Below are 20268 nucleotides of genomic sequence, written 5' to 3' on the forward strand. Positions count from 1 at the left end.
TTATTGTTTATGGCAATGCAGACTCCATTAAAACAAAATCTACTACAGGCTGGGTAGGATTTCAACAAGCACAATGAAACCAGACACATTATGTGAGAGTTTACAAATTCCTCATTTAGTCTCAACCCACACTTCATTTACGTGTGGTTTATGGACAAGGAGAAGCATTGAAACAGTATATTATGATGCAGGATGTAAAATCAACCAACATACAGTAAACTACCATGCACCATGCACTGAGAGTGCAGTCTCAGATGGTATTTGTATGCTCATTTTCTTCTGAGACATTCATGAACCTGTGCTGTTCTGTATTCAGCAGACACGTATATAATTACGGTTCATGTGTATCATTAATTCCCCCTTTCGTTTAGTCAAATTAAGTCGTTAAACTAAGGACTTCCTTTTGATTAAACTTGGTATCTTTATTGCACAGCTGTTTTGTTTTACTGGTTTGTGCTTTCTGTACCAAGTGATGTGCAGCAATTGAGTTATGATGTAAATATCCAAAATTAGTGTTTATATGCATGAAGGGAGATAGAAATGCACAACCTGTACTTCAAATTTAATATAAAAAAATTGCCCACAAATATTTGGGTTGGTGTAATTAGGCACTTAAAAACAAATCGATATTTGTATATGAACAATGGATTAAATTACTATATTTTATGTGAAAGGGGAGTGACATCCCTGATCTGTCAGGAATGGAATTCCCCTCAGCTCTGCTCTGGCTTTTAGCCCATTTTAGCTCATTGTTTTGAGTCAGCTGTGTGGATAGTGGTAGTGGGACATTTAGCTGCAGAAGACTCGAGCCCCACATACACTTATCCGGACCCAGACGCTCTCCTATCCGGACCCGGACTTAGAACTGATGGATAATTGAGAATTATACATTTTGGCGGATCGCTTCTATTTTAACCTGCACAACTTTTCTAGCCTTTAGGGCACTCGGTCAGCAGTCCAGGAAATACACCGACCAATTACATGCATTGTAAATCATCTCAGATGTAGCCAGTCTGCTCAGCCAATCGAATATCTCTATTCTGAAATGCATCGTGAGCCGAGTGAGATCTACACACAGACAGGGGAGAGATGGGGAGAGAGAAAGAGCAGAGTGAGTCGGAGAATCAGATTCACACAGCGTACTCTAAAAAGTGAAAAGTGGACCACGAAAACAGAGCTTTTACCAAAAAATGGACGGACTCTTATTTGTTCATTTTTCCTGCTTGTGCTACAAAACCACTCTGTCTCATGTGTTCAGATACCGTGGCCATTATTAAAAGCGCCAATGTGAAACGCCACTACGAGACCAAACATGAATCTTTTGAGCAAATATACCCACTCCAGTCTGAACTGAGGGCAAGATGTTATTAAGATGTGTAGATAATGTTATTGTGCTTGTTGCTTGCTCCAAGTGGCCAAAAAAGAAATGTAATGCATATTTAAATTTTACAAATGTTGGATCAAATATTTAAAAAAAACACACTTTATTTTAAGTAAATTCAAAAGTTTGGGGCAATAGTACTGTTGTCAGTCTTGAAGAAATAGCAGATATATTTGAGTTGGTTCCTTGTCTAAATCCCTGCAGAGGGGAATTTCTATCTTCTGTATTATTTCTTTACCAACATCACACACATCCACTCACCATACTGTACATGTCACCCTAACCCTGGGCGATTTAGTCTGGATTTGTTCAGCACTGTCCTTTTTCTGCAAAATCCTGAAGCAGCATCCAAGATTTTTTGGAATGCTGCAGGTAACAAATTTGGAAGTGGTTTGCTGTGATAAAAAAGCCCCAGTTGGCATTACCTAACATGTCTTTAAAGTCCCGGTCCGTTATCTGCCAGGTTTCTGCAGGGAGGGGAACACACGCTTGACACACACACACACACACACACACACACACACACACACACACATAGAAGCACAGCTTTCTGTGATGGCCAACATATCAGCCCACACTGTTTCTTTCTCCGAGCTCAAGGTTTAAAATAGCTCCCGCTCCCTCTCAGGTCTTTACCATGATATCTGTGCTGGTCTTATATAATCGGCACCTCCTGATCTTTTCTTCCTCTTCATCCTAGTGCTGGTGTCCCACTCTGCCCACCTATATCTGTTTCTCTCTCACTCTCTCTTCTGCAGCCTTGACAGAGAAAAAAGGAGAGTCATTTTCATGGCAAAGATGTAGCCGGTCTGCTCCAGCTCAGAACGACTGGCAAACATTAAAAGTCCTCCTATTTTCATCTTTTGTTGCTGCCTTTGTCATGCCATATTTGAGGAATGAAAGGTAAAGGATATCACTGTGCTAATGGTCCTGGATTTTGTTTGTCCCACATGTAACAAAGGGCCTATTTATTTAGTGACTTCCTCTCTTGCTATCCCCCCACCAGCTACTAACCTGCATGCTGCAGAGCTCTCTTGTTGCACTCTGAATATAATTCATGTCAAATGCAGAAAGTGAATGTGTTGGGTCTATTGCAGCTGCTCTAGGGAAGATTTAGCTGTGGAACCTGTCTTACTATAGTTTTTGTTTGAAAAACGCTTGTTACTCCATGGATGGATGTTTTCAGTAAAACCCTATGTCATCAAAGTACAGAATAAACTTCGATTACAACACACACAGAGGTACAGTTCCCTCTGTGCTCAGGTAGACATCCCTCCATTATATATTTACATCGGTAATATGTAAATATACTGTTTGCTGCTCTATTAATGCTCTGAATACTGTTGCACCTTTAGAATTAGTTGAAATGTTAATAATATTGTTGAATGATGTTTTGTTCATTTGTGCATATGAAATATTTATTTGAGGGCTCATATTAACCACTCCTACATGCTCATTTCTTTATCCTATGTCAGCATTGCAAATTTCAGGATTTTTTTTAGGTGCACAAGTAGGTGCCAGTAAATACTGCTGGTTATTATTATTATTATTATCATTTGGGAATATTGTTGTTGACAGTGATAAGAAACCAGATTATAAACGTACAATATGTATGGCTTTTTACCGTGCAGCCTGAGATACAACCTTGAATTCTGATGCCTTCCACTTTATATTCCTGTGTTTGTGTGTGTGTGTGTGTGTGTGTGCGGGAGTGTGTGTGTGTAAGTGTGTGTGTGTGCGTTAGATTCTGGTGAGATTCAGCAGCTCCTTTCTCCTCTCTTCACACATATGCAGTGCATACAAACAGCTAGCACCCACACAGAACAACACACACACACACACACACACACACACACACACACACACACAAACAGACAACAAAAAAAGCCAGCAGCCACCCCCACACACCAACACACACACACCCACGCCCACAAATACACAACAATGTGAAGGATAGACGGCCAACAGAGAGAGACACTGATGGGCAGAGTTACATGTTCTGCTCTTCTGTTCACATTACTTCTCCATGTATGTTAATGTGTGTTAATCACTGAAAGAACAATGACACAGGGCCACAGTTATAAGGGCAGCAGTGGGTTTAACTCAGTTATTTGCACAGTTTCACTTCAGTGGGCGAGTTTAAAAGTGGACATTGTGGTAATGGTCACTGCAGCTACATCTCGTCAGTGGGAAGATGAAGAGCAGTGTTTTATGACACTAATAGTGGTGCTGTGGCATTTTTTTTGGCACAGCTTTTATTGTCATCTGTTCACATTTTATGTTTTCTTTTTTTTTTTATTCTATACTTCCAGTTCCAAGCGTGTACAGAATCACTTTTTTCATACAGTTTTTAAATTAGTTTTTAATATTTTGATAAATCACAATGAATGTGATTTCATGTGAACATAAAACAAGGGCTTTGCTCAGCAAATCTACCCTGGATCATCTGGCAACGTAGTGGGGCCACCCACCTGCTCAGACCACGTCAAGACGCACCGGTTGTTCTGTGTTGGTTTAGTGGACAGTACATGAACAGATCCTCTCTCTAGCTACTGCAGTGAGACTGTCCTCTCCAGACAAACCACAGCATCAGCCATTTGTTTACAATGTTTTGCAGCCATGCAAATGACCGTTGTCTCTCAGAGGCAAAAGTAGCTGAATTGATGTGATATTGCCGTAAACACCTCAAAACCTAATCGGAAGGTTATAGACAGCGACGAGTCGGCCTACAAGGAGGCAGTCCAGCACTTAGCAGTGTGCTGTACTGACAACAACCTGATCCTCAACAGTGCTGCTTTATGAAACACCCTCCAGGTGAAGCCGGTTGGAGTGCAGTCTGTCTCTAGTATGGTGCCCTCTAGTGGTTCACCTGCCACAATGCTGCATTAACAACCTTAAAACTGGAAAGGGAATTTGACCAAAATGAATGCAATAATTTCCTGAATTTATGGAATAGTGGTCAATTCTGATGACTGACTTTGTTAAATCCTGCGTGTCTTTTTATTGTCATTTTATTCAATAACATTATGCAATTCTTTATTTTATTATTGTGTGGTTTTACATTAATTGTGAGTTTTTAAAGACGTGCTTTTATTTGTCATACACTTTTAGATATGCGGCCTCAGTGAATCAATGTGATTTACACTTCCAGAGAATATCTTATCATATTATCTCTGATGTCCAGAACGTCAGAATACCTGAAGCTGGCATTGCAGCCCATTTAAGGAGCTCATTTGTTTTCTGTGTTGGTTCTCAGAGAAAAGACACAAGGTGGGGGGAGGAGCAGCAGGCTGGATGGAGACAAGGACATCAAGTGAAGAGAGGTGGACCTGAACAAAATGTTAGTATAGTATGTCATAAAAGTCATAAAAAATGTCAATGTATAGTATGCCATAAAAATGTGTTTAAAGATATCATAGTTTAGTGTGCCATAAAAGTAATAGTATAGTATGTTATGAAAAAAAGTCATGGTATAGTTTGTCATAAAAATGTCATAGAAATATAAAACTATAGTATGCCAAAAAAGACAAATATAAATTTCAAAAAATATAAAGTACTACACCATTAAAACATCGTAAAAAAAGATTATAAACCATTTTATAGAAAATATAGAATAGTTTGTCATACAAATTCATATTATTGTATGACATAAAAATGTCATTAAAATATCTTTGTACTATCCCATAAGAAAAAAATTATGTTGTATGTCATAAAAAATAGAATGGTTTAATGTGTCATAAAAGTAATGGTATGCCATAGAAATGCAATAAAAATGTATAGTATATATACAATATATAATATTATATGCAATAAAACGCCATAACAAATATAGTAAAGTAAAAGTATATTTCAAAAAAAGTCATAAAAATATCATAGGTATGCTATAAAATGAAATAAGAAATGTCATAGTGTAGTTTGACTTAAACATTTCAGAAAATAAATAGAAAATTCTATATCATAGAAAATGTCAAATTGTATGTCATAAAAATATCATGAAAATATAGTTTATCATGAAATAAGTGATAAAAAAATGTCTTAGTGTAGATTAGAATGTCATAATGTCACATATGGATACAAATGTCATAGTATAGTATGTAATAAAAATGTCATGAAAAGTATCACAGTATTGTTTGCGAGGAGAGATTAATAAATATACAGTGACGTATACTATATAAAAATGACATTGTATATTAAACATTGCCTTGTCTGTCAAAGCACTTTGTGAACTCTGTTTTTAAATGTGCTATACAAATAAAGTTATTATTATTATTAATATTAAATACTGTAAGATACCTTTGAAAATCCACTGTAAATCTACAGCAATTCATTACAGTGTATGACTTGGAAGAGTTGATTAATTTAGGCTGACATATTCTTCATTACACAGCCAGGTTTCATTAAGACAAAATAAATCAATATGATTATCTGATATTAAATCATTTAATAGATGACAGAGATCTGATATTTAAGAGTCCACATTTAATTATCCTATTTTGTTGCAGTTTTGCAGTGGTGGTGTTAACTTTTATTAGGTTATTTTGTATTACTCCTCTTCTGTTTACTTTTGATTTTCATCTTCATCTGCAAGTCATGGCAGCTTTTGGATCACTTGAAGTCACATTTGCGCAAGTTTCTGCAGTGACTTTCTATCAACCAAAGCTAACCTGATAAGCATTTGAATAAATACACTAATGTACTTCGTCCCTGATCAATATCATAACCAGCCTTCTCCCAGCAATCAGTTCCTTTTTTGTGAGCTATAAACCTATAAATTGCAATTATCAGAGGGTGCAGCTCTATAATAAACAGACCCCAACCTCTCCGTGTTTCTTGTAAACCTGGTGATATGAGAGTCATACACAGCAAGGCGTTTTCATGTTTAGAGGGCGGATCACTTGAAAACTGAAGCTGTGCAACAGTGAACAAAAAGAAGTTGAACTTTCTTGCTGAGTAGCAACGCTCAAGTACCTCATACGGTAAGACGTATATTAACAGTTACACAATGCACTTTATTGTTTATTACTATGTATTGTTTAATAAGACTGTTAAAGTTAGATTTGTTCAACATTCAGTCAAAATTGGTGACTTCTCTTTGCTTATCAGCTTTGTCCTATGTAACACACTTTGCACTGTCCTACTTGTGATTGTAGTCTGCAAGGAAATCACTATGGCAATAGCCATAGTGATTTGAGGGAATGTTTTTCATTTAGAATAAATACATTTAATTTTGTGTATTATAATAATATTATAATTACTTTTTTGTGCTTGATTAGATTAGGGTGAGTGTATATGTTCTGCAATTCCCCAAAACAAAATAGTACAATGATTTCTGAATTTCTTTATTTTTCAAGGAGAGCTATGGCTAATAGATTTGAAGAAGAAATTAAAAAAGTTCTGCAAACCAGTGGACCTGCCGAGATCCAGATTTATTTGGATCAGCAGAATGATATTCCAGTAAATATTGGCATTACAGGAGAGTCCGGCTCTGGTAAATCCACCTTTGTTAATGTCTTTAGAGGCTTAGCTGACGGGGATGAGGGAGCTGCCCCCACTGGTATTGTAGAAATCACCTCAAAGGTTATACCATACCCCCATCCAAACCATTAGAATGTTATATTATGGGATCTTCCTGGTATTGGCACCACCAACTTTCCAGCTGACAAGTACCTGGAGCTTGTTGAATTCAAAAGGTTTGACTCCTTCATCATCATCTCAGACACTCGCTTCAGAGAAAATGATGCGAAGTTCGCTAAAGAGATTTAAAGAATGGGGGAAAAGTTCTACTTTGTTCGCTCAAAGATTGACCATAACGTACGTGACGAAGAAAGACGTCAGGGGTCAGCGTTCAACAAAGAAAGGACTCTTAACAAAATCAGGGGAAACTGCATTCAAGGTATGTCTGAGGTTAAAGCGGAAGATCACAAATGCCTAAAACTTTAAGGCATATGCAACACAAGCAGACACTGCCTAATTTAAAGGGCAGAGAAGAACTAAGGAGAGCTAACAGGTTGCAAATTGAGTCGTGTGGTACTGGCAGAGCCACTAATGAGGGTCTGTTGGCCTGACTGCTCATCTCCTCAGATCTAAAAAAAAAGATACCTGTCTTTGTGTTGTGCCTGGAGAGGGTTGCTGGGGCTTTCTCTAATTTTATTATATCATCATCTGAAATAAACTATTCTCTTTGTCTGAACTAACATGGTGTTACATGGTCAACAAGTCTTCCTGGTCTCCAGCGTTGAGCTCCACCTGCATGATTTCCATCTGTTGGAGGAGACCCTGAGGAAAGAACTTCCTGCACACAAGAGAGATGCTGTTGGCTATGCCCGATGTCAGTCTTGGGATCATCAGCAAGAAGAAAGAGGCTTTGAACACCTCAGTCTGATATGTGAATGGGAATATGGCACATTTAAAACCGTTAGTGTACAATGCAAATGAGCTTCTGAATTATGTTTGTGAGTGCACTGTAATATTACTGTAGTGGTGGCTGGTGGAACATGTTCTAGGTAGGGCTGTGCCACATCCAATCAATTTCAGCAAACATCCCGGAATGATTTAATGCAAACAAATTAAGGTATCAAACACGCATAACTACTTTGCAGTTAAATATTTAATATTTATTCCAACATGAAAAAAAGCAGTAAATAACACTTTGACAAACACGTCAGGACATCTTATTTGTCACCCTCACAGGCAATTCAGTATAATATAATATGTATATCATATAATAATATTCTGTGTGATAAACTCACAAATCTAATGTGCACTTTCGTCAAACATTTATATGATCCTTCGTACAGCTGGATATATATCATATAATAATATTCACTATAATATAAAACACACACACACACACACACACACACACACACACACACATATATATAATTATTTATTTATAAATATCCATTTCTCAGCAGGTGCTTCATGTCCCTCACTCCCGTAACTGTCCCCGTTGTTTTAAAAAGCTAACTAAGTTATTAGCATGACGTCATTCAGCTAGCCAAACCTGTCTGGTACATGCAAAGCTAGTACAGAAGCTTTGCATGTACTGCTTCCCTTTCCCACTAGTCTGCTGTCTGATTGTGAGGTCAGGCTGATCTGGGATCAGCTCTTTGGCCTGCAGTTTCTCCGCCAAAGTTCTCCTCTCAAACGTGGCTTGGAGGAGCAGTGCTCGCGCTGGCGCTGGCCTGTAGAGACTAGTCCGGACGGGAACGCGCATCTTGGGCCAAGCTGACTCTATTTGAGGACGCTGATTGGCTAAATTGTATGTCACACATTTATATCTTATAATCAGCAATTCGCTAAACTGCTTCATAGACCCGCCTCTTTTGGGCAGTTTCGCCAACTGAGACGTGCACACACGCGCAGTACGTGTAGACACGCGGAGAAGACGTGCAGGAAAGGCATATATTTACCGCAGATATACTAATAGTTTACACATATTACTGGGTTATTCCATATTTCAAAAACACAAATATTGACAATTTGTATAGTTTATTATTATCATTATTTATTTTATTTTATTTGTTGTGGCTCAAGGTGGAGCGGCGCCCTAGCGCCCTCTATTGACCAGCCGCCACTGCTGTAGTAAAAGTACTGCATACAAATCATAGTTTTCTAACCGTGTCGCACATTTAACCAAACAAATCACAAATTCTGACGCTTACTGTCTAAATGTTTATTTGCATCTGAATGAAATTGGGTCTTTTGAGTGATTGAATAAAATGTGTATTGTAATGAGCTGAAATTTGTGATTTTGTAATAATAGGAAACCCAGTTTTTCCATGATGTTGAGTACCAGAAGTTTGTACAAACAGAAAATCCTTGTCTTTCGCTATCTAGTGGACATATGCGGTCCCTACATTATCATTACATTTTTTTAAATGACAGCCTCAGTGAAAAGGTACGTTGGTTTGAATAATTATTAAATGTTTGTTCTCGCGGATATAAGTTATTATTCTATCCACAAAGGACTGGGCTGTTGACTGTCATTGCATCTTACGGAAGAATACACTGGTTCCCTCTACTTTGCAAAAAACCTGATTCAAACCTCATCAACATTTTAATGTGACAGACATCGTTTGTTATACAGTAGTGGCAAGAACCACCCGTGGTTTTAATGCTGAACAACATGCGGACATCACATATTTGGACATCACATATTTGGACATCACATATTTGTGACAGATATTACATATCTTGTGTTAGTCTGATGAGGAGCAGGAAGTAGGAGTGGCCTGGATCAGAGCATATATAGGGGAATGAGTTCTGGCAACAATTGGGTCTGAGTAAAAATGTGATTTTCCTTGCTCTTAGTACACTTATGTTTGCAGTACCTTGATACTTGAGTTATTTATGTTAAGTTAGCATTGTGTTATATTATAAGTTTGTCAGATACTTTCTCCCTATGTATTACATTTAGTGTATGATGTCTATATTTTCCATTTAGATAAAACCTGCACTGTTTGTGCCGTCTTTGTTGTCTATAAATAAATCTCAATCGAAGTGGACTCTTTGGGTGTTTCATTTACTGCGTTGTGTGGAAATATCTGTATTGACAAACTTCTTACAGCAAAAAAGTACATTACAACTTAACCTTCCCAATTGTAGTATAAAAAACAACATTAACTGCACATCTAGTTTAAGCATCAGATTGTGGAGGAACCAGCCTGCACAGGAACACCACCTGGCATTGTTTGAAAACCCACCCAACTGGCGAGGAGAAGCGGAGTGTATCAGTGAGGTGAAGGAGATGAAGGAGGAGGCCGACGGTCCGAACAGTACGCTTGCTCACCAGACTCATTTTAACTGGGACAATAAAACACGTTTCAAAACCTCAGCTCCAATAAATCACACATCTGTGGAACCGATGTGTGATTTATGACAAATAAAATTGCGTAATTGGACCACTGCTCCACATAGACATTTGAATCACTTTTGACACACTATGTAGTATAGTTAGTTAGTATTCTGCTTCTCTCTGTTGGTTAACATGCAAAGTGCACCTAAATATCTTAAACATTATCATCTCAACCAGCTCTAATTAGTATTCACACTTTTGGTGACGCTTATGAGAGTTAAGCAGAACTAGAAAATGCATTTCCTGCTGAAAATGCGTTGGAATGCTGAAAGCTGAAAATTAAGAAATGGGAGACTACCCGTCTTAAAAATGTTGAAGCCCGAAAGCATTTAAACTGCACTGCTGAAAACCCTTCTAGTTGAAATGTCTAACTATGGTGTCTGTAGCTGAAATTATGAGGAAGAAGAAGGCTTTGAAAGTTGAAGAAGTTTAACAGGATTTGAAGATTTTCTCCATAGAGATCCCATTCAAAAGAAAATTGCAAAAAGCTTAATAATTCAAAGAATTTAAAGATTACAAATATTAAAAGTCATATCACCCCTCTCCTGAAAGAGCTGAACATTTTGATATTCGAATGGTTTCTGTGGCTTAAAAAATGTCAGCAGTAGTGATATTTGTAGTAGTAGTACTAGAAGTTGTAGTTGTAGTATAAGTATTATTAGTAGTAGAAGTATTAGTAGCATTATAATAAGTAGTAGCAGTAGTGATATTTGTAATAGTAGAAGTTGTAGTTGTAGTAGAAGTATCATTAGTAGTAGAAGTATTAGCATTTAGAAGAAGTAGGAGAAGTAGTAGTAGTAATAGCTGTAGTAGTGGTCGTAGTATTTAATATAACAGTAGTAGAAGTAGTAATAGTAATGGCAGTATTTGAAGTAGCAATAATAGCAGTAGTATTAGTAGCAGTCCTACGAATAGCTGTAGTAGTATTTGTACTGGTAGTAGCATGAATAGCAGTAGTAGCAGTTGTAATAGCAGTAGTGGTAATAATAATATTGATGGTAGCAGTAATAGCACTAGTAATAGTAGCAACAGCAAAAGTTGGAGTAGCAGCAGTAGTAGTAATACTATAAATATTAGCAGCAGTAGTAGTTGTCGCAGTATTAGTAAGAGCATTCATTATTTCAACAAAAAGCCTAATTTTGAGGTTAATGTTTACATACAGTTAATCCATGGGGCTTTTATTTTGAAAGGGTGGGGCTGGGTGGGGGGGGGAGGAGACAATGATAATGTTTGACACATAAACAGAGATTATTAAATGACAGGCTTCATCACAAGCATTTCAGTTATATTTCACTCTGTGGGGCTTTTATTTTGAAATGGGGTGTGGGGGGGAGAAGGGGAGAGGAGATGGACTCATATTGTTAGATTAACACAAACGGGTTATTAAATGACAGGCTTCATCACAAGCATTTCAGTTAGAATTAATTTTGTGGGGCCTTTACTTTAAAATGGGGTGTGGGGGGGGAGTCCTCTTAAAATCTCTAAGACCTGAATGACTGTATGAGAGACACACAGAGAGAGAGAGACATACAGAGATAGAGGGAGAGAGACATACAGAGAGAGAGAGAGAGAGAGAGAGAGAGAGAGAGAGAGAGGAGTGTGTGTGTATGTGAGTCTGTGTGTTTATCAACATCACTAATGAGCTTGATCAGAAACACCTGTGTCCTTGCAGCCTTTTCATGGAGATTAAACAGGGAAACACCTCTCAAACAAATCCTCAAAACTCCCATAACCGTAGCTCCTATTGCTCCGATATTAATAAATGAGAGGAAGGATGAGTTGAAGAACAGATCCTGTAAAAATTGTGTCTGTAGTGTAAAAAATGTGGCTGAACTGGCGATCTAGAAATGGGGTACCGTGTTCTGTGGAAGATGTTTTTGAAGCAAAATTTAACATTGGTCTCTATGGAGCAGAAAGTTGGTTTTCCTCTCAATTACAGGCTTCTGTGCCAAATGTGTAAATCTGTGGGATTCCACAGTCATTTGTCTACAACAAGGACAAGATTAGCTACTTCTACATCCAGAAATTATGCAGAAATTATGCATGAAGAGTGAAGATTGTGGACACAGTGGCAAAACACAAATGTTTGTTGGAATGCTTAACAGCATTCCAACAATAAAGATTTGAAGAACAATAGTTGGAATGCTTAACAGCATTCCAACAATAAAGATTAGGATAACAATAGTTGGAATGCTTAACAGCATTCCAACAATAAAGATTAGGATAACAATAGTTGGAATGCTTAACAGCATTCCAACAACTATAATTTACCAGCAGAGGGCCTGGTCTGCTGTGGACACTTGCTGGTGCTTCCATTACACAAAACAGACTTCTCTTTCTTTTCCAGAAGTCAAAAGGAGTCCATGGAAGGGGCCGAAGAGGTCGAGTTGTCCAGTGAGGGTGTGGTGAAGTTCAAGTAAATACTTAAAGCTGGAGCAGATTTATGATTTCAAAGGTGGGGGTGAATCATTTATACAGGCCTCATCATCATAGTGGTATGCCATACATACAGGTGCATCTCAATAAATTAGAATATCATCGAAAAGTTAATTTATTTCAGTAATTCCATTCAAAGAGTGAAACTCATATATTATATAGATTCATTACACACAAGGTGATATATTTCAAGCGTTTCTTTTAATTTTGATGATTATGGCTTACAGCTAATGAAAACCCAAAATTCAGTATCTCAGAAAATTAGAATATTACATAAGACCAATTTAAAAAAGGATTTTTAATACAGAAATGTTGGCCTACTGAAAAGTATGTCCATGTACAGTATACAGTATGCACTCAATACTTAGTCGAGGCTCCTTTTGCATGAATTACTGCATCAATGCGGCGTGGCATGGAGGCGATGAGCCTGTGGCATTGTTGAGGTGTTATGGAAGCCCAGGTTGCTTTGATAGGGGCCTTCAGCTCGTCTACATTGTTGTGTCTGGTGTCTGTCGGGTTTAGGAGTTCCTCAAAGTGCTCTTTCCACCGCCTGACGATGTCCTCCGTCCGGGTTAGCAGTTCCCCCCCCCTGCTGAGAACAGCCTGGGGTAAGCCCTGCTTTCCCTTCCTGAGCCGTCGGATGGTTTGCCAGAACCTCCTTGAGGCCAACCGAAAGTCCTTCTCCATGGCCTCCCCGAACTCCTCCCATGCCCGAGTTTTAGCATTCACGACCACCGCAGCTGCAGCCCTTCTGACCTGCCGGTACCTGTCAGCTGCTTCAGGAGACCCCTGGGCCAACCAGGCCTTGAAGGTCTCCTTCTTCAGCTTGACGGCTTCCCTCACCTCCGGTGTCCACCACCGGGTTCTCGGGTTGCCGCCACGACAGGCACCAATGACCTTCCGGCCACAGCTCCTAGCGGCCGCGTCCACAATAGAGGCTTTGAACATGGTCCACTCGGATTCCGTGTCCCCAACCTCCCTCGGGATGTGTGAGAAGTTCTTCCGGAGGTGGGAGTTAAAGACCTCCCGGACAGGGTCCTCCGCCAGACTATTAATTTCAATCATTATTTTTTATTGTTTATTTTATAGACTGTATAAAGCAAGGGTCTCAAACTCATCTTCACTCTGGGCCACATCAGCATCACGGTCGCCCTCAAAGGGCTGGTTGTAAATGTAAGACTGTGTAAATGTAACTACTCCTAACATATTGGTAAATAACTGTCTCTTCATTTGATTATTGTTTATTCAAGTGTAAAAATATTGTACATGCAGTTATATAAATGTAAAAATATATTTAAGCACATTTCTGTTATTATAACTTAAATCCTTTTAATTTAGGGTTAAGAAACCCACATTACTCTATCAAAGATAAAACTTTTAAAGAAAATAGCAAAGACAAATATCAAACAAGTTATTATAATAACTTTGTACAAAGTTTAAAACCTCTTGCACACGACGCCCCCGAATTCGGGGGCTCTCGGGCTCAGCACCCCTGAAAATATTGTTCGAAAAAATAGCCTTATTGTTCGCCAGTATTGTGGATTTGTCCAGTTGTTTTACCGGATTAAACAGCAACGTATGGGCAACACTATCATAGAAGTCACTTTTTACACACTCCAAACACAACTATAGACTACTAATATAAGCATCTAGAAAACGTGTCATAAAAGCATGAAATCCTGGGCATAAATCGCCATTATGAGTACGGCAAATCAATATTTGTACCCGGAAGCTAGCGGCTACCTAGCATTGCAATGCATTTTATAGCATTAGCACTCGTGGCCGAACGCATAAATACTTTCGGTTTTTCTCCCCGTGGAAGCAGTAGAAAGCTGTGAGTGGACAAAGGTACCATCGCACTGCCCTCCGCCGAAACAAATCGTGGGTTTTTGGTCCGGTTTTATGAAAAATGAGTGGAATAACGTCGCAGATTATCAGTTTCAAAGCTGGAATCATTGTTGCCAACTGCACCCTGTTTACTTCCAAGCTGTTTCCAGAATAAGAGCGGTCAATCCACCATGGGTGAGCGGTCAGACTTCTGAGAGTAAATTTCCGCGTGGGGAGACGCGGCACTTCTTGCAACTTTACTGGCTGAAACTTCTGTCAATCAACACCAAATTCGACACACGCCTTCCTGAGACTCTGACGCGTCGAAGGCGGGCTCATTGACTGAAATCGACTGATGATAGGCTGAGCTACAGCCCCATACACACACAGGAACTGAGAAAATCCTATAGATGACAGCCAGAAACAGGCTCTGATGATGTTAGGAATCTCAAAATGATTCCTAACAGCTGTATTTGGATGTATTGAATAATATGAGTGATAAAAAAGTGAAATATATAGTTATATAGTATATAAAAGTACAATGTAAGAGCTGCAACAGCTGGTTCGAAAATGATGACCTCGCATGACCTCTCTGTACTAAAGCCTCTTATTCTTCACTTTATCCCAGCCAAACGTTATTCTACGACGACTGACCATACATACATAGGTTGTGCTATGATTTGGGAGAGTTTTAGGGAGCCAGCTGCATTATTTCAAAAACATAATATCAATGAAAGTGCTTTTTCTTCAGGCGAACCTGAATATTTTCAATTTGAGCTGTGTAATGTCTTCATTTACTATATTAACCAGCAACATATACACAATATTACCCACTGAACAACCTCAGAAGTGTTGTGATCTGATTATAGCATCAAAAATTATTAAAATAGACCTTGTAGTTACAGAACTGTGGTCACTTTAGTATGGGTATGTCATTTTCGAGCAGAGGCCTACAAATAGGGCCCGAGCTCAAGAGGTTTTAAAATCCTTTCAAGGGTGCGTTTGCATAATCCCACGTGAAGTGTTTCATGTGTTGTAAAGCCACGTTTAAAGTAGTCTTCAATGTACTCACAATACATTTCCATTTCAAGTGTACAGTAACCAGCCAAAGAGCTGCTTCTATGACTGTGTTTAAGTATCTCATTATTTTGACTTTCTATCATCATTTTGACTTTCTGTCTCATAATTTCAACTACGGGCATATTTTTTTTTTGCTGGCGGATTCGTGGGCCACATAAAATGACGTGGCGCGCCGGATTCGGCCCACGGGCCTTGACTTTGAAACCCCTGGTATAAAGCATTACTGTAGTCTCCGTGACATCACCCATAGGTGTCTGAAGAGCCAAACTAAAGCTAAATGGGCAGCTTAATATAGATTATCGGTTATCAGTATCCGCACCGCGTCATGCTATTTACACAGTGAAGGACAGAATATTAGAAACACCGCTGTTCTTTTTTCATTGTTTCATTTGAAAAGCTCTCAGCCAACACTGACTATGTGTTCACTGTCCTCCAGTGGTGACAGCGATGAACTACAACGTCACTCAAAGGAAATATCTCTGATATTAATAACATGGAAAAACATAGTGCAGATGGATCATGAATGCTCTAAAATGTTGAAAAAAAAGTGATGACGCCTGTATCTATATAGTCTATATGCTTTTGGTGCACATGCATTGTGAATATATAGATCTAAACTGAAGATGCTAATTACATTTTTATTATAATTAATCTATTTTTAGTTTTGTATATGCAGTTAAGCGTTCAGTCAATAAAAGATATGAAACTAGTGAAACCAGCAGAATGTTGTTTTTTTCTCAACAAATGACTTTGCATTATACAGAACAATTTCCGTCGTTGGAAGACTGATTGGCTAATAGTATATACTGTATGCTATAGCTATGACCATATCAATAAATGATTCAGAAGAAAACAACACCAGCAGTTGTAAGGGACAACAGTTTATTGTAACCCTACAAAAGACAGGGTGAGAAAAAAAAAATACAAAACTAAAATAAAGTTATAGAAATGAAAAAAACAGTCTCCAACTATCCATCACACACGGACCACAGTTTAGTTATTCATATTTTTTAATATAATGCTGTGTGTACGTACAAAATATAGCAAACTAAATAAGGCAAATAAATAGAGGTACAATTTACAGGAAAATGGAACATTCCTCAATGTTTGAATCATTGTTTTTTTTCTTTTTAATCTTATCTCAAACATCAAGAATGGTGTACAAAATGCGTCTTTTTTTTATCCAACTGTACATCTTTTCGGTGGAGGATACTTTTTTTTCCAACCGTAAAAATACCGACTCCTCGCACTCACACAGCCTCTGAAACCGGGTGCAACTTCTCTCAGGCAGTACAAATTGTGGTGCAACAGGTGTGTTCCGTATTGCAAGTCAACACATCACAAGTTCTGCACAATTCTTCAGGCGTGCAGGTCCACGGCAAGTGCATGATGTGACAGAAATGTGGCGGATAAAAATCCCCCCCTTCCCCCGTTTTGTCTTTCTACACACGAAGCAGGTGACTCAGACGGGTGAGGACAGGAGAATCTCCTCTTTGTGTCCATGTCCCCACCAATCCCACCTTTGCCATCCATCATGTTTTCCCTCTTTCTTCTTCACACCATGTTTTTTTTTTTTGCACCACTCGTTTCGTTGCACCCATCTCATTTCTAGAGGGGGGGTCGAAACCCTCGCAATGGTGCCGGAAAAGTCCCATAATAAAAGTGCATTGAACAAGCTATTAATTTCATTCCTCTGATTTCCCCCTGTACACTCCGCAATCAGCCAGTCAATGGCCGAAATAAACATCCAAACATGTAACAATCTAAACGTGTGATAATACTGACTGTCTCAACGCCCCTCAGTAAATAGTCTGCACTACAATACGGGGTCAAAGCTCTGGATTAAGAGTTTTAAATGCTCTGCCAAAGTCTCGTACGCTAACTCTGATTATTTGGAACGACAAGAGGAGGTTAGGAAATCCAATAGCTCAAATATACATGAGATGCTGGTTAAAGAATAGGCAATCATACGTCATTTCCCCCTCAGGGCTGTGTGGGAGTTTGAATAGATTTGGTTTAATCTCTAAAGTGTCACGTTGTCTCTTCAACCTCACTTCAGCTTCTCTCTGCTTCCGTTTGAGGACAAATGAAAGGACTACACCCCAGGTATAGGATGAGGTTCCTCTGTGAAGTGACCCATTGTGGATTAATTAACGGTTTAGGCAAAAAAGAATTTTCTCTGTACAGGTAGAAGGTCAACCCTCTCTGATCACAATGAGGTAAACCTGTTGGGGGTCGAGAGTCACATTGTGACTGTCTGAAGCCACAAGATGGCGCCAGATAGTCTAATTCCAACCTGCATATCACTTGCGAACACTGCAGTTTTCTTTTGGGAGAGCCAGACTGAAAACATGATAAAAAGGAATGGTACATGTGTGAAAACAGAAAAAAGATGGAGGGAATAAAGACAAACTGGGAGAGACATCACCACTGCAGTAATCACATACAGTAGTGGGTGTTGAGTGACGGGTTTATCTGTTCGGAAACACTGGAAATTAAATATAAAATGACGATGAGTAATCCAACACCGGAAATGTCTTTTTCTTGTGTTTTGCAACACTGCTGTAAACCCACCGAGCGCTCATTGAGCCACGTGCAGAGGGAACGTGTCTCTAATTTAACTCCTCGGTGTTGATCTGTGACTGTGAGAACAACCACTTCACTCCTCCCTTACAAACTGAAGGAAGGGGATGAGGTGATTTCAAACTCAAACCCATGTTGGTGAGGGCGAACGCCAAAACACGAAGCCTTAGCTAAAACATGCACAACAGGAAGATTAAACAGAGGATGTGTCCAGTTCTTAATTTGCTCTGAAAAGTCTCCTCTTCCTACCGTGTTGCTGGCGAGCTCACACGTGTTGCTGTACTATGCTGTACTAAAGTAACCAGGCAATGCAGATGGACTGACTAAAAATGGCTTTTCTAACAACAAACTGGATGATCACAGGATATTTCATACAAACTTCATGTGCGTGTGGTTGGCCTCTACCTGCTTTCCTGAAGACGTTCTTGTTTTTTTAACCCATCCACACTTTCACTCGATGCCCCATGATGCTTCCTCGTCTCCCTAAGGATGGACCAGGAGTGGCTCCCACCACAGCGGAGCCCAGATTAGAGCCCCCTCTGTGTCGTGAGCTACCCTGTACTGCATGTCCGTCTTCAAGGAAACCATCGAAATGTTGTTGAGGGCGAGCACATACTTTACACCGCAGCCTTTGTCAGCCTTCTGCTAAGGCTCTAGACATGCATATATAAATTAAAAAATTAAAATAAACATACTACATTGAATATTTCAAAAGGAAAAGTGACCTTGGTTGGCGACAGGTTGCACATAGTAACGGGGTCTAGAGAAGCTGGAAGGAAAGATGGAAGTAAGGATTGTTTTCTATGACGCTCTCTGAGGCTCCCACTGAATTTCAATCTCTAAGTGCTTTGTTGTGGCCTCACTTTGCAATAAAAGACTCATCCTGTGGTGTAGTCCGATGTGTTACCATGCCAACCGGAGTAAAAAAACACACAGGAGCACCGTACGATGAGCCTGGATCAAGCACTAGTTTAACTTGAGAAACCCTTAACTAGGCCGGTGGCTCTGCCTTGAGCCAGGCGTGTTTTAGCACCAGTGGATTGGACCCTGCAGGTAACCACTAGAGGCCCAATGAGAACCGCTGTACAGCTTCCCTTTGGCTGCTGCTGCAGGGTCCACGTGGTCGGCTCGAGGAGTGTGAAGTTGGTCAGAAAAGCTACAGTGCAAACAAAACGTACAGGTGTGAAAAGGACAAGCAGTTATTGTTTTTTCTGTTGTATATACGCAAAATGTATATAAATTCTCTTCAACACCGATGTGAACTTGCAACACCGACAAATAATGCATTGCGTGTACAAAACCCCCCAAATGCCATGAAAACATAAAAAAAAAAAAAAAAAAAAACTAAATCTTTGCAATTAGCTTGTCTGCATCTAAATATAAATATATATCAACGCCTAATTGCAATATGTTTTCGTATTAATACATTTGTCCTCTCTTTGCTTTGGCACTGGTTTAATGCCAGAGCGGTGTGGAAACCATTGACGGGTGGATGCGAGGCTCGACCCTTTGTGGCACAGTCATCACTTTGTCAGGTGGATCAAAATGAGGAGTTGGTTTTCCTTGAGACGAGTTGTATCCTCTGAAAAACTGCAGCCCGGGGTATTTCTGGGAATGCTGTGTGGCCGTCGGGACGAAGCATGTACCCTTCCTCTCTCTTTCAGAAGCCTACAAAGCATTCTGGGATTTGCCGACTGCACATCCCTTTTTTCCAGTAAAGGCAATTCATGAATACCTGTTGATACTGGGCTGAGAAGTGTCTTTTCTGTGGGACACTGGAAGCAACCATGACCGTGGATGGTAGGGACTACTTCCACTCTTCCCACCTTCTCTTTTCAGTTGGAATCTGCCGAAAGCCCTTCATCCAATCCATTTGCTTGGCCTCAAGTCTATGTACAGTGTGACGGGCTGATCCCGGAGTCCTATGTGTTTTAGAGCCAGGTAGGACTGCTCCAGCTCCAGCTCCAGCCTCGAGGACCTCACAGAGGAAGAGTGAGAGGTTTGTGAGGGGAAAACAGGGTTGGAAGCTTGAGCACAGTGTTAAGAGGATATGGTGAAAAGATATGGGGTGATGTGTCACAGTGGTCTGTTCATCCATCCA

The 20268-nt window shown here is 39.5% G+C and overlaps 2 protein-coding genes across 6 annotated transcripts in view; one reads left to right on the forward strand and one right to left on the reverse strand.

Annotated features, from left to right (window-relative positions):
- Positions 1 to 6739: 6739 nt before the first annotated feature.
- On the forward strand, positions 6740 to 7763 carry LOC142966293 (T-cell-specific guanine nucleotide triphosphate-binding protein 2-like). The gene is given in 3 exon segments (XM_076106980.1): positions 6740 to 7276; positions 7577 to 7695; positions 7697 to 7763. Coding segments are annotated over 3 exon segments (723 nt in total).
- Positions 7764 to 16449: 8686 nt separating this feature from the next.
- The window catches only part of daam2 (dishevelled associated activator of morphogenesis 2), a 120401-nt gene continuing 116582 nt past the window's right edge, over positions 16450 to 20268 (reverse strand). For all 5 annotated transcript variants that reach the window (XM_076106937.1, XM_076106940.1, XM_076106936.1 and 2 more), the window contains one exon: positions 16450 to 20268. This exon is cut by the window's right edge and continues 499 nt beyond it. The gene's annotated coding sequence lies outside the window, so the exon portion shown is untranslated.

This window comes from Anarhichas minor, unplaced genomic scaffold, assembly GCF_050575085.1.
Source record: "Anarhichas minor isolate MPS153535 unplaced genomic scaffold, ASM5057508v1 ptg000037l, whole genome shotgun sequence".
Lineage (NCBI taxonomy): Eukaryota > Metazoa > Chordata > Actinopteri > Perciformes > Anarhichadidae > Anarhichas > Anarhichas minor.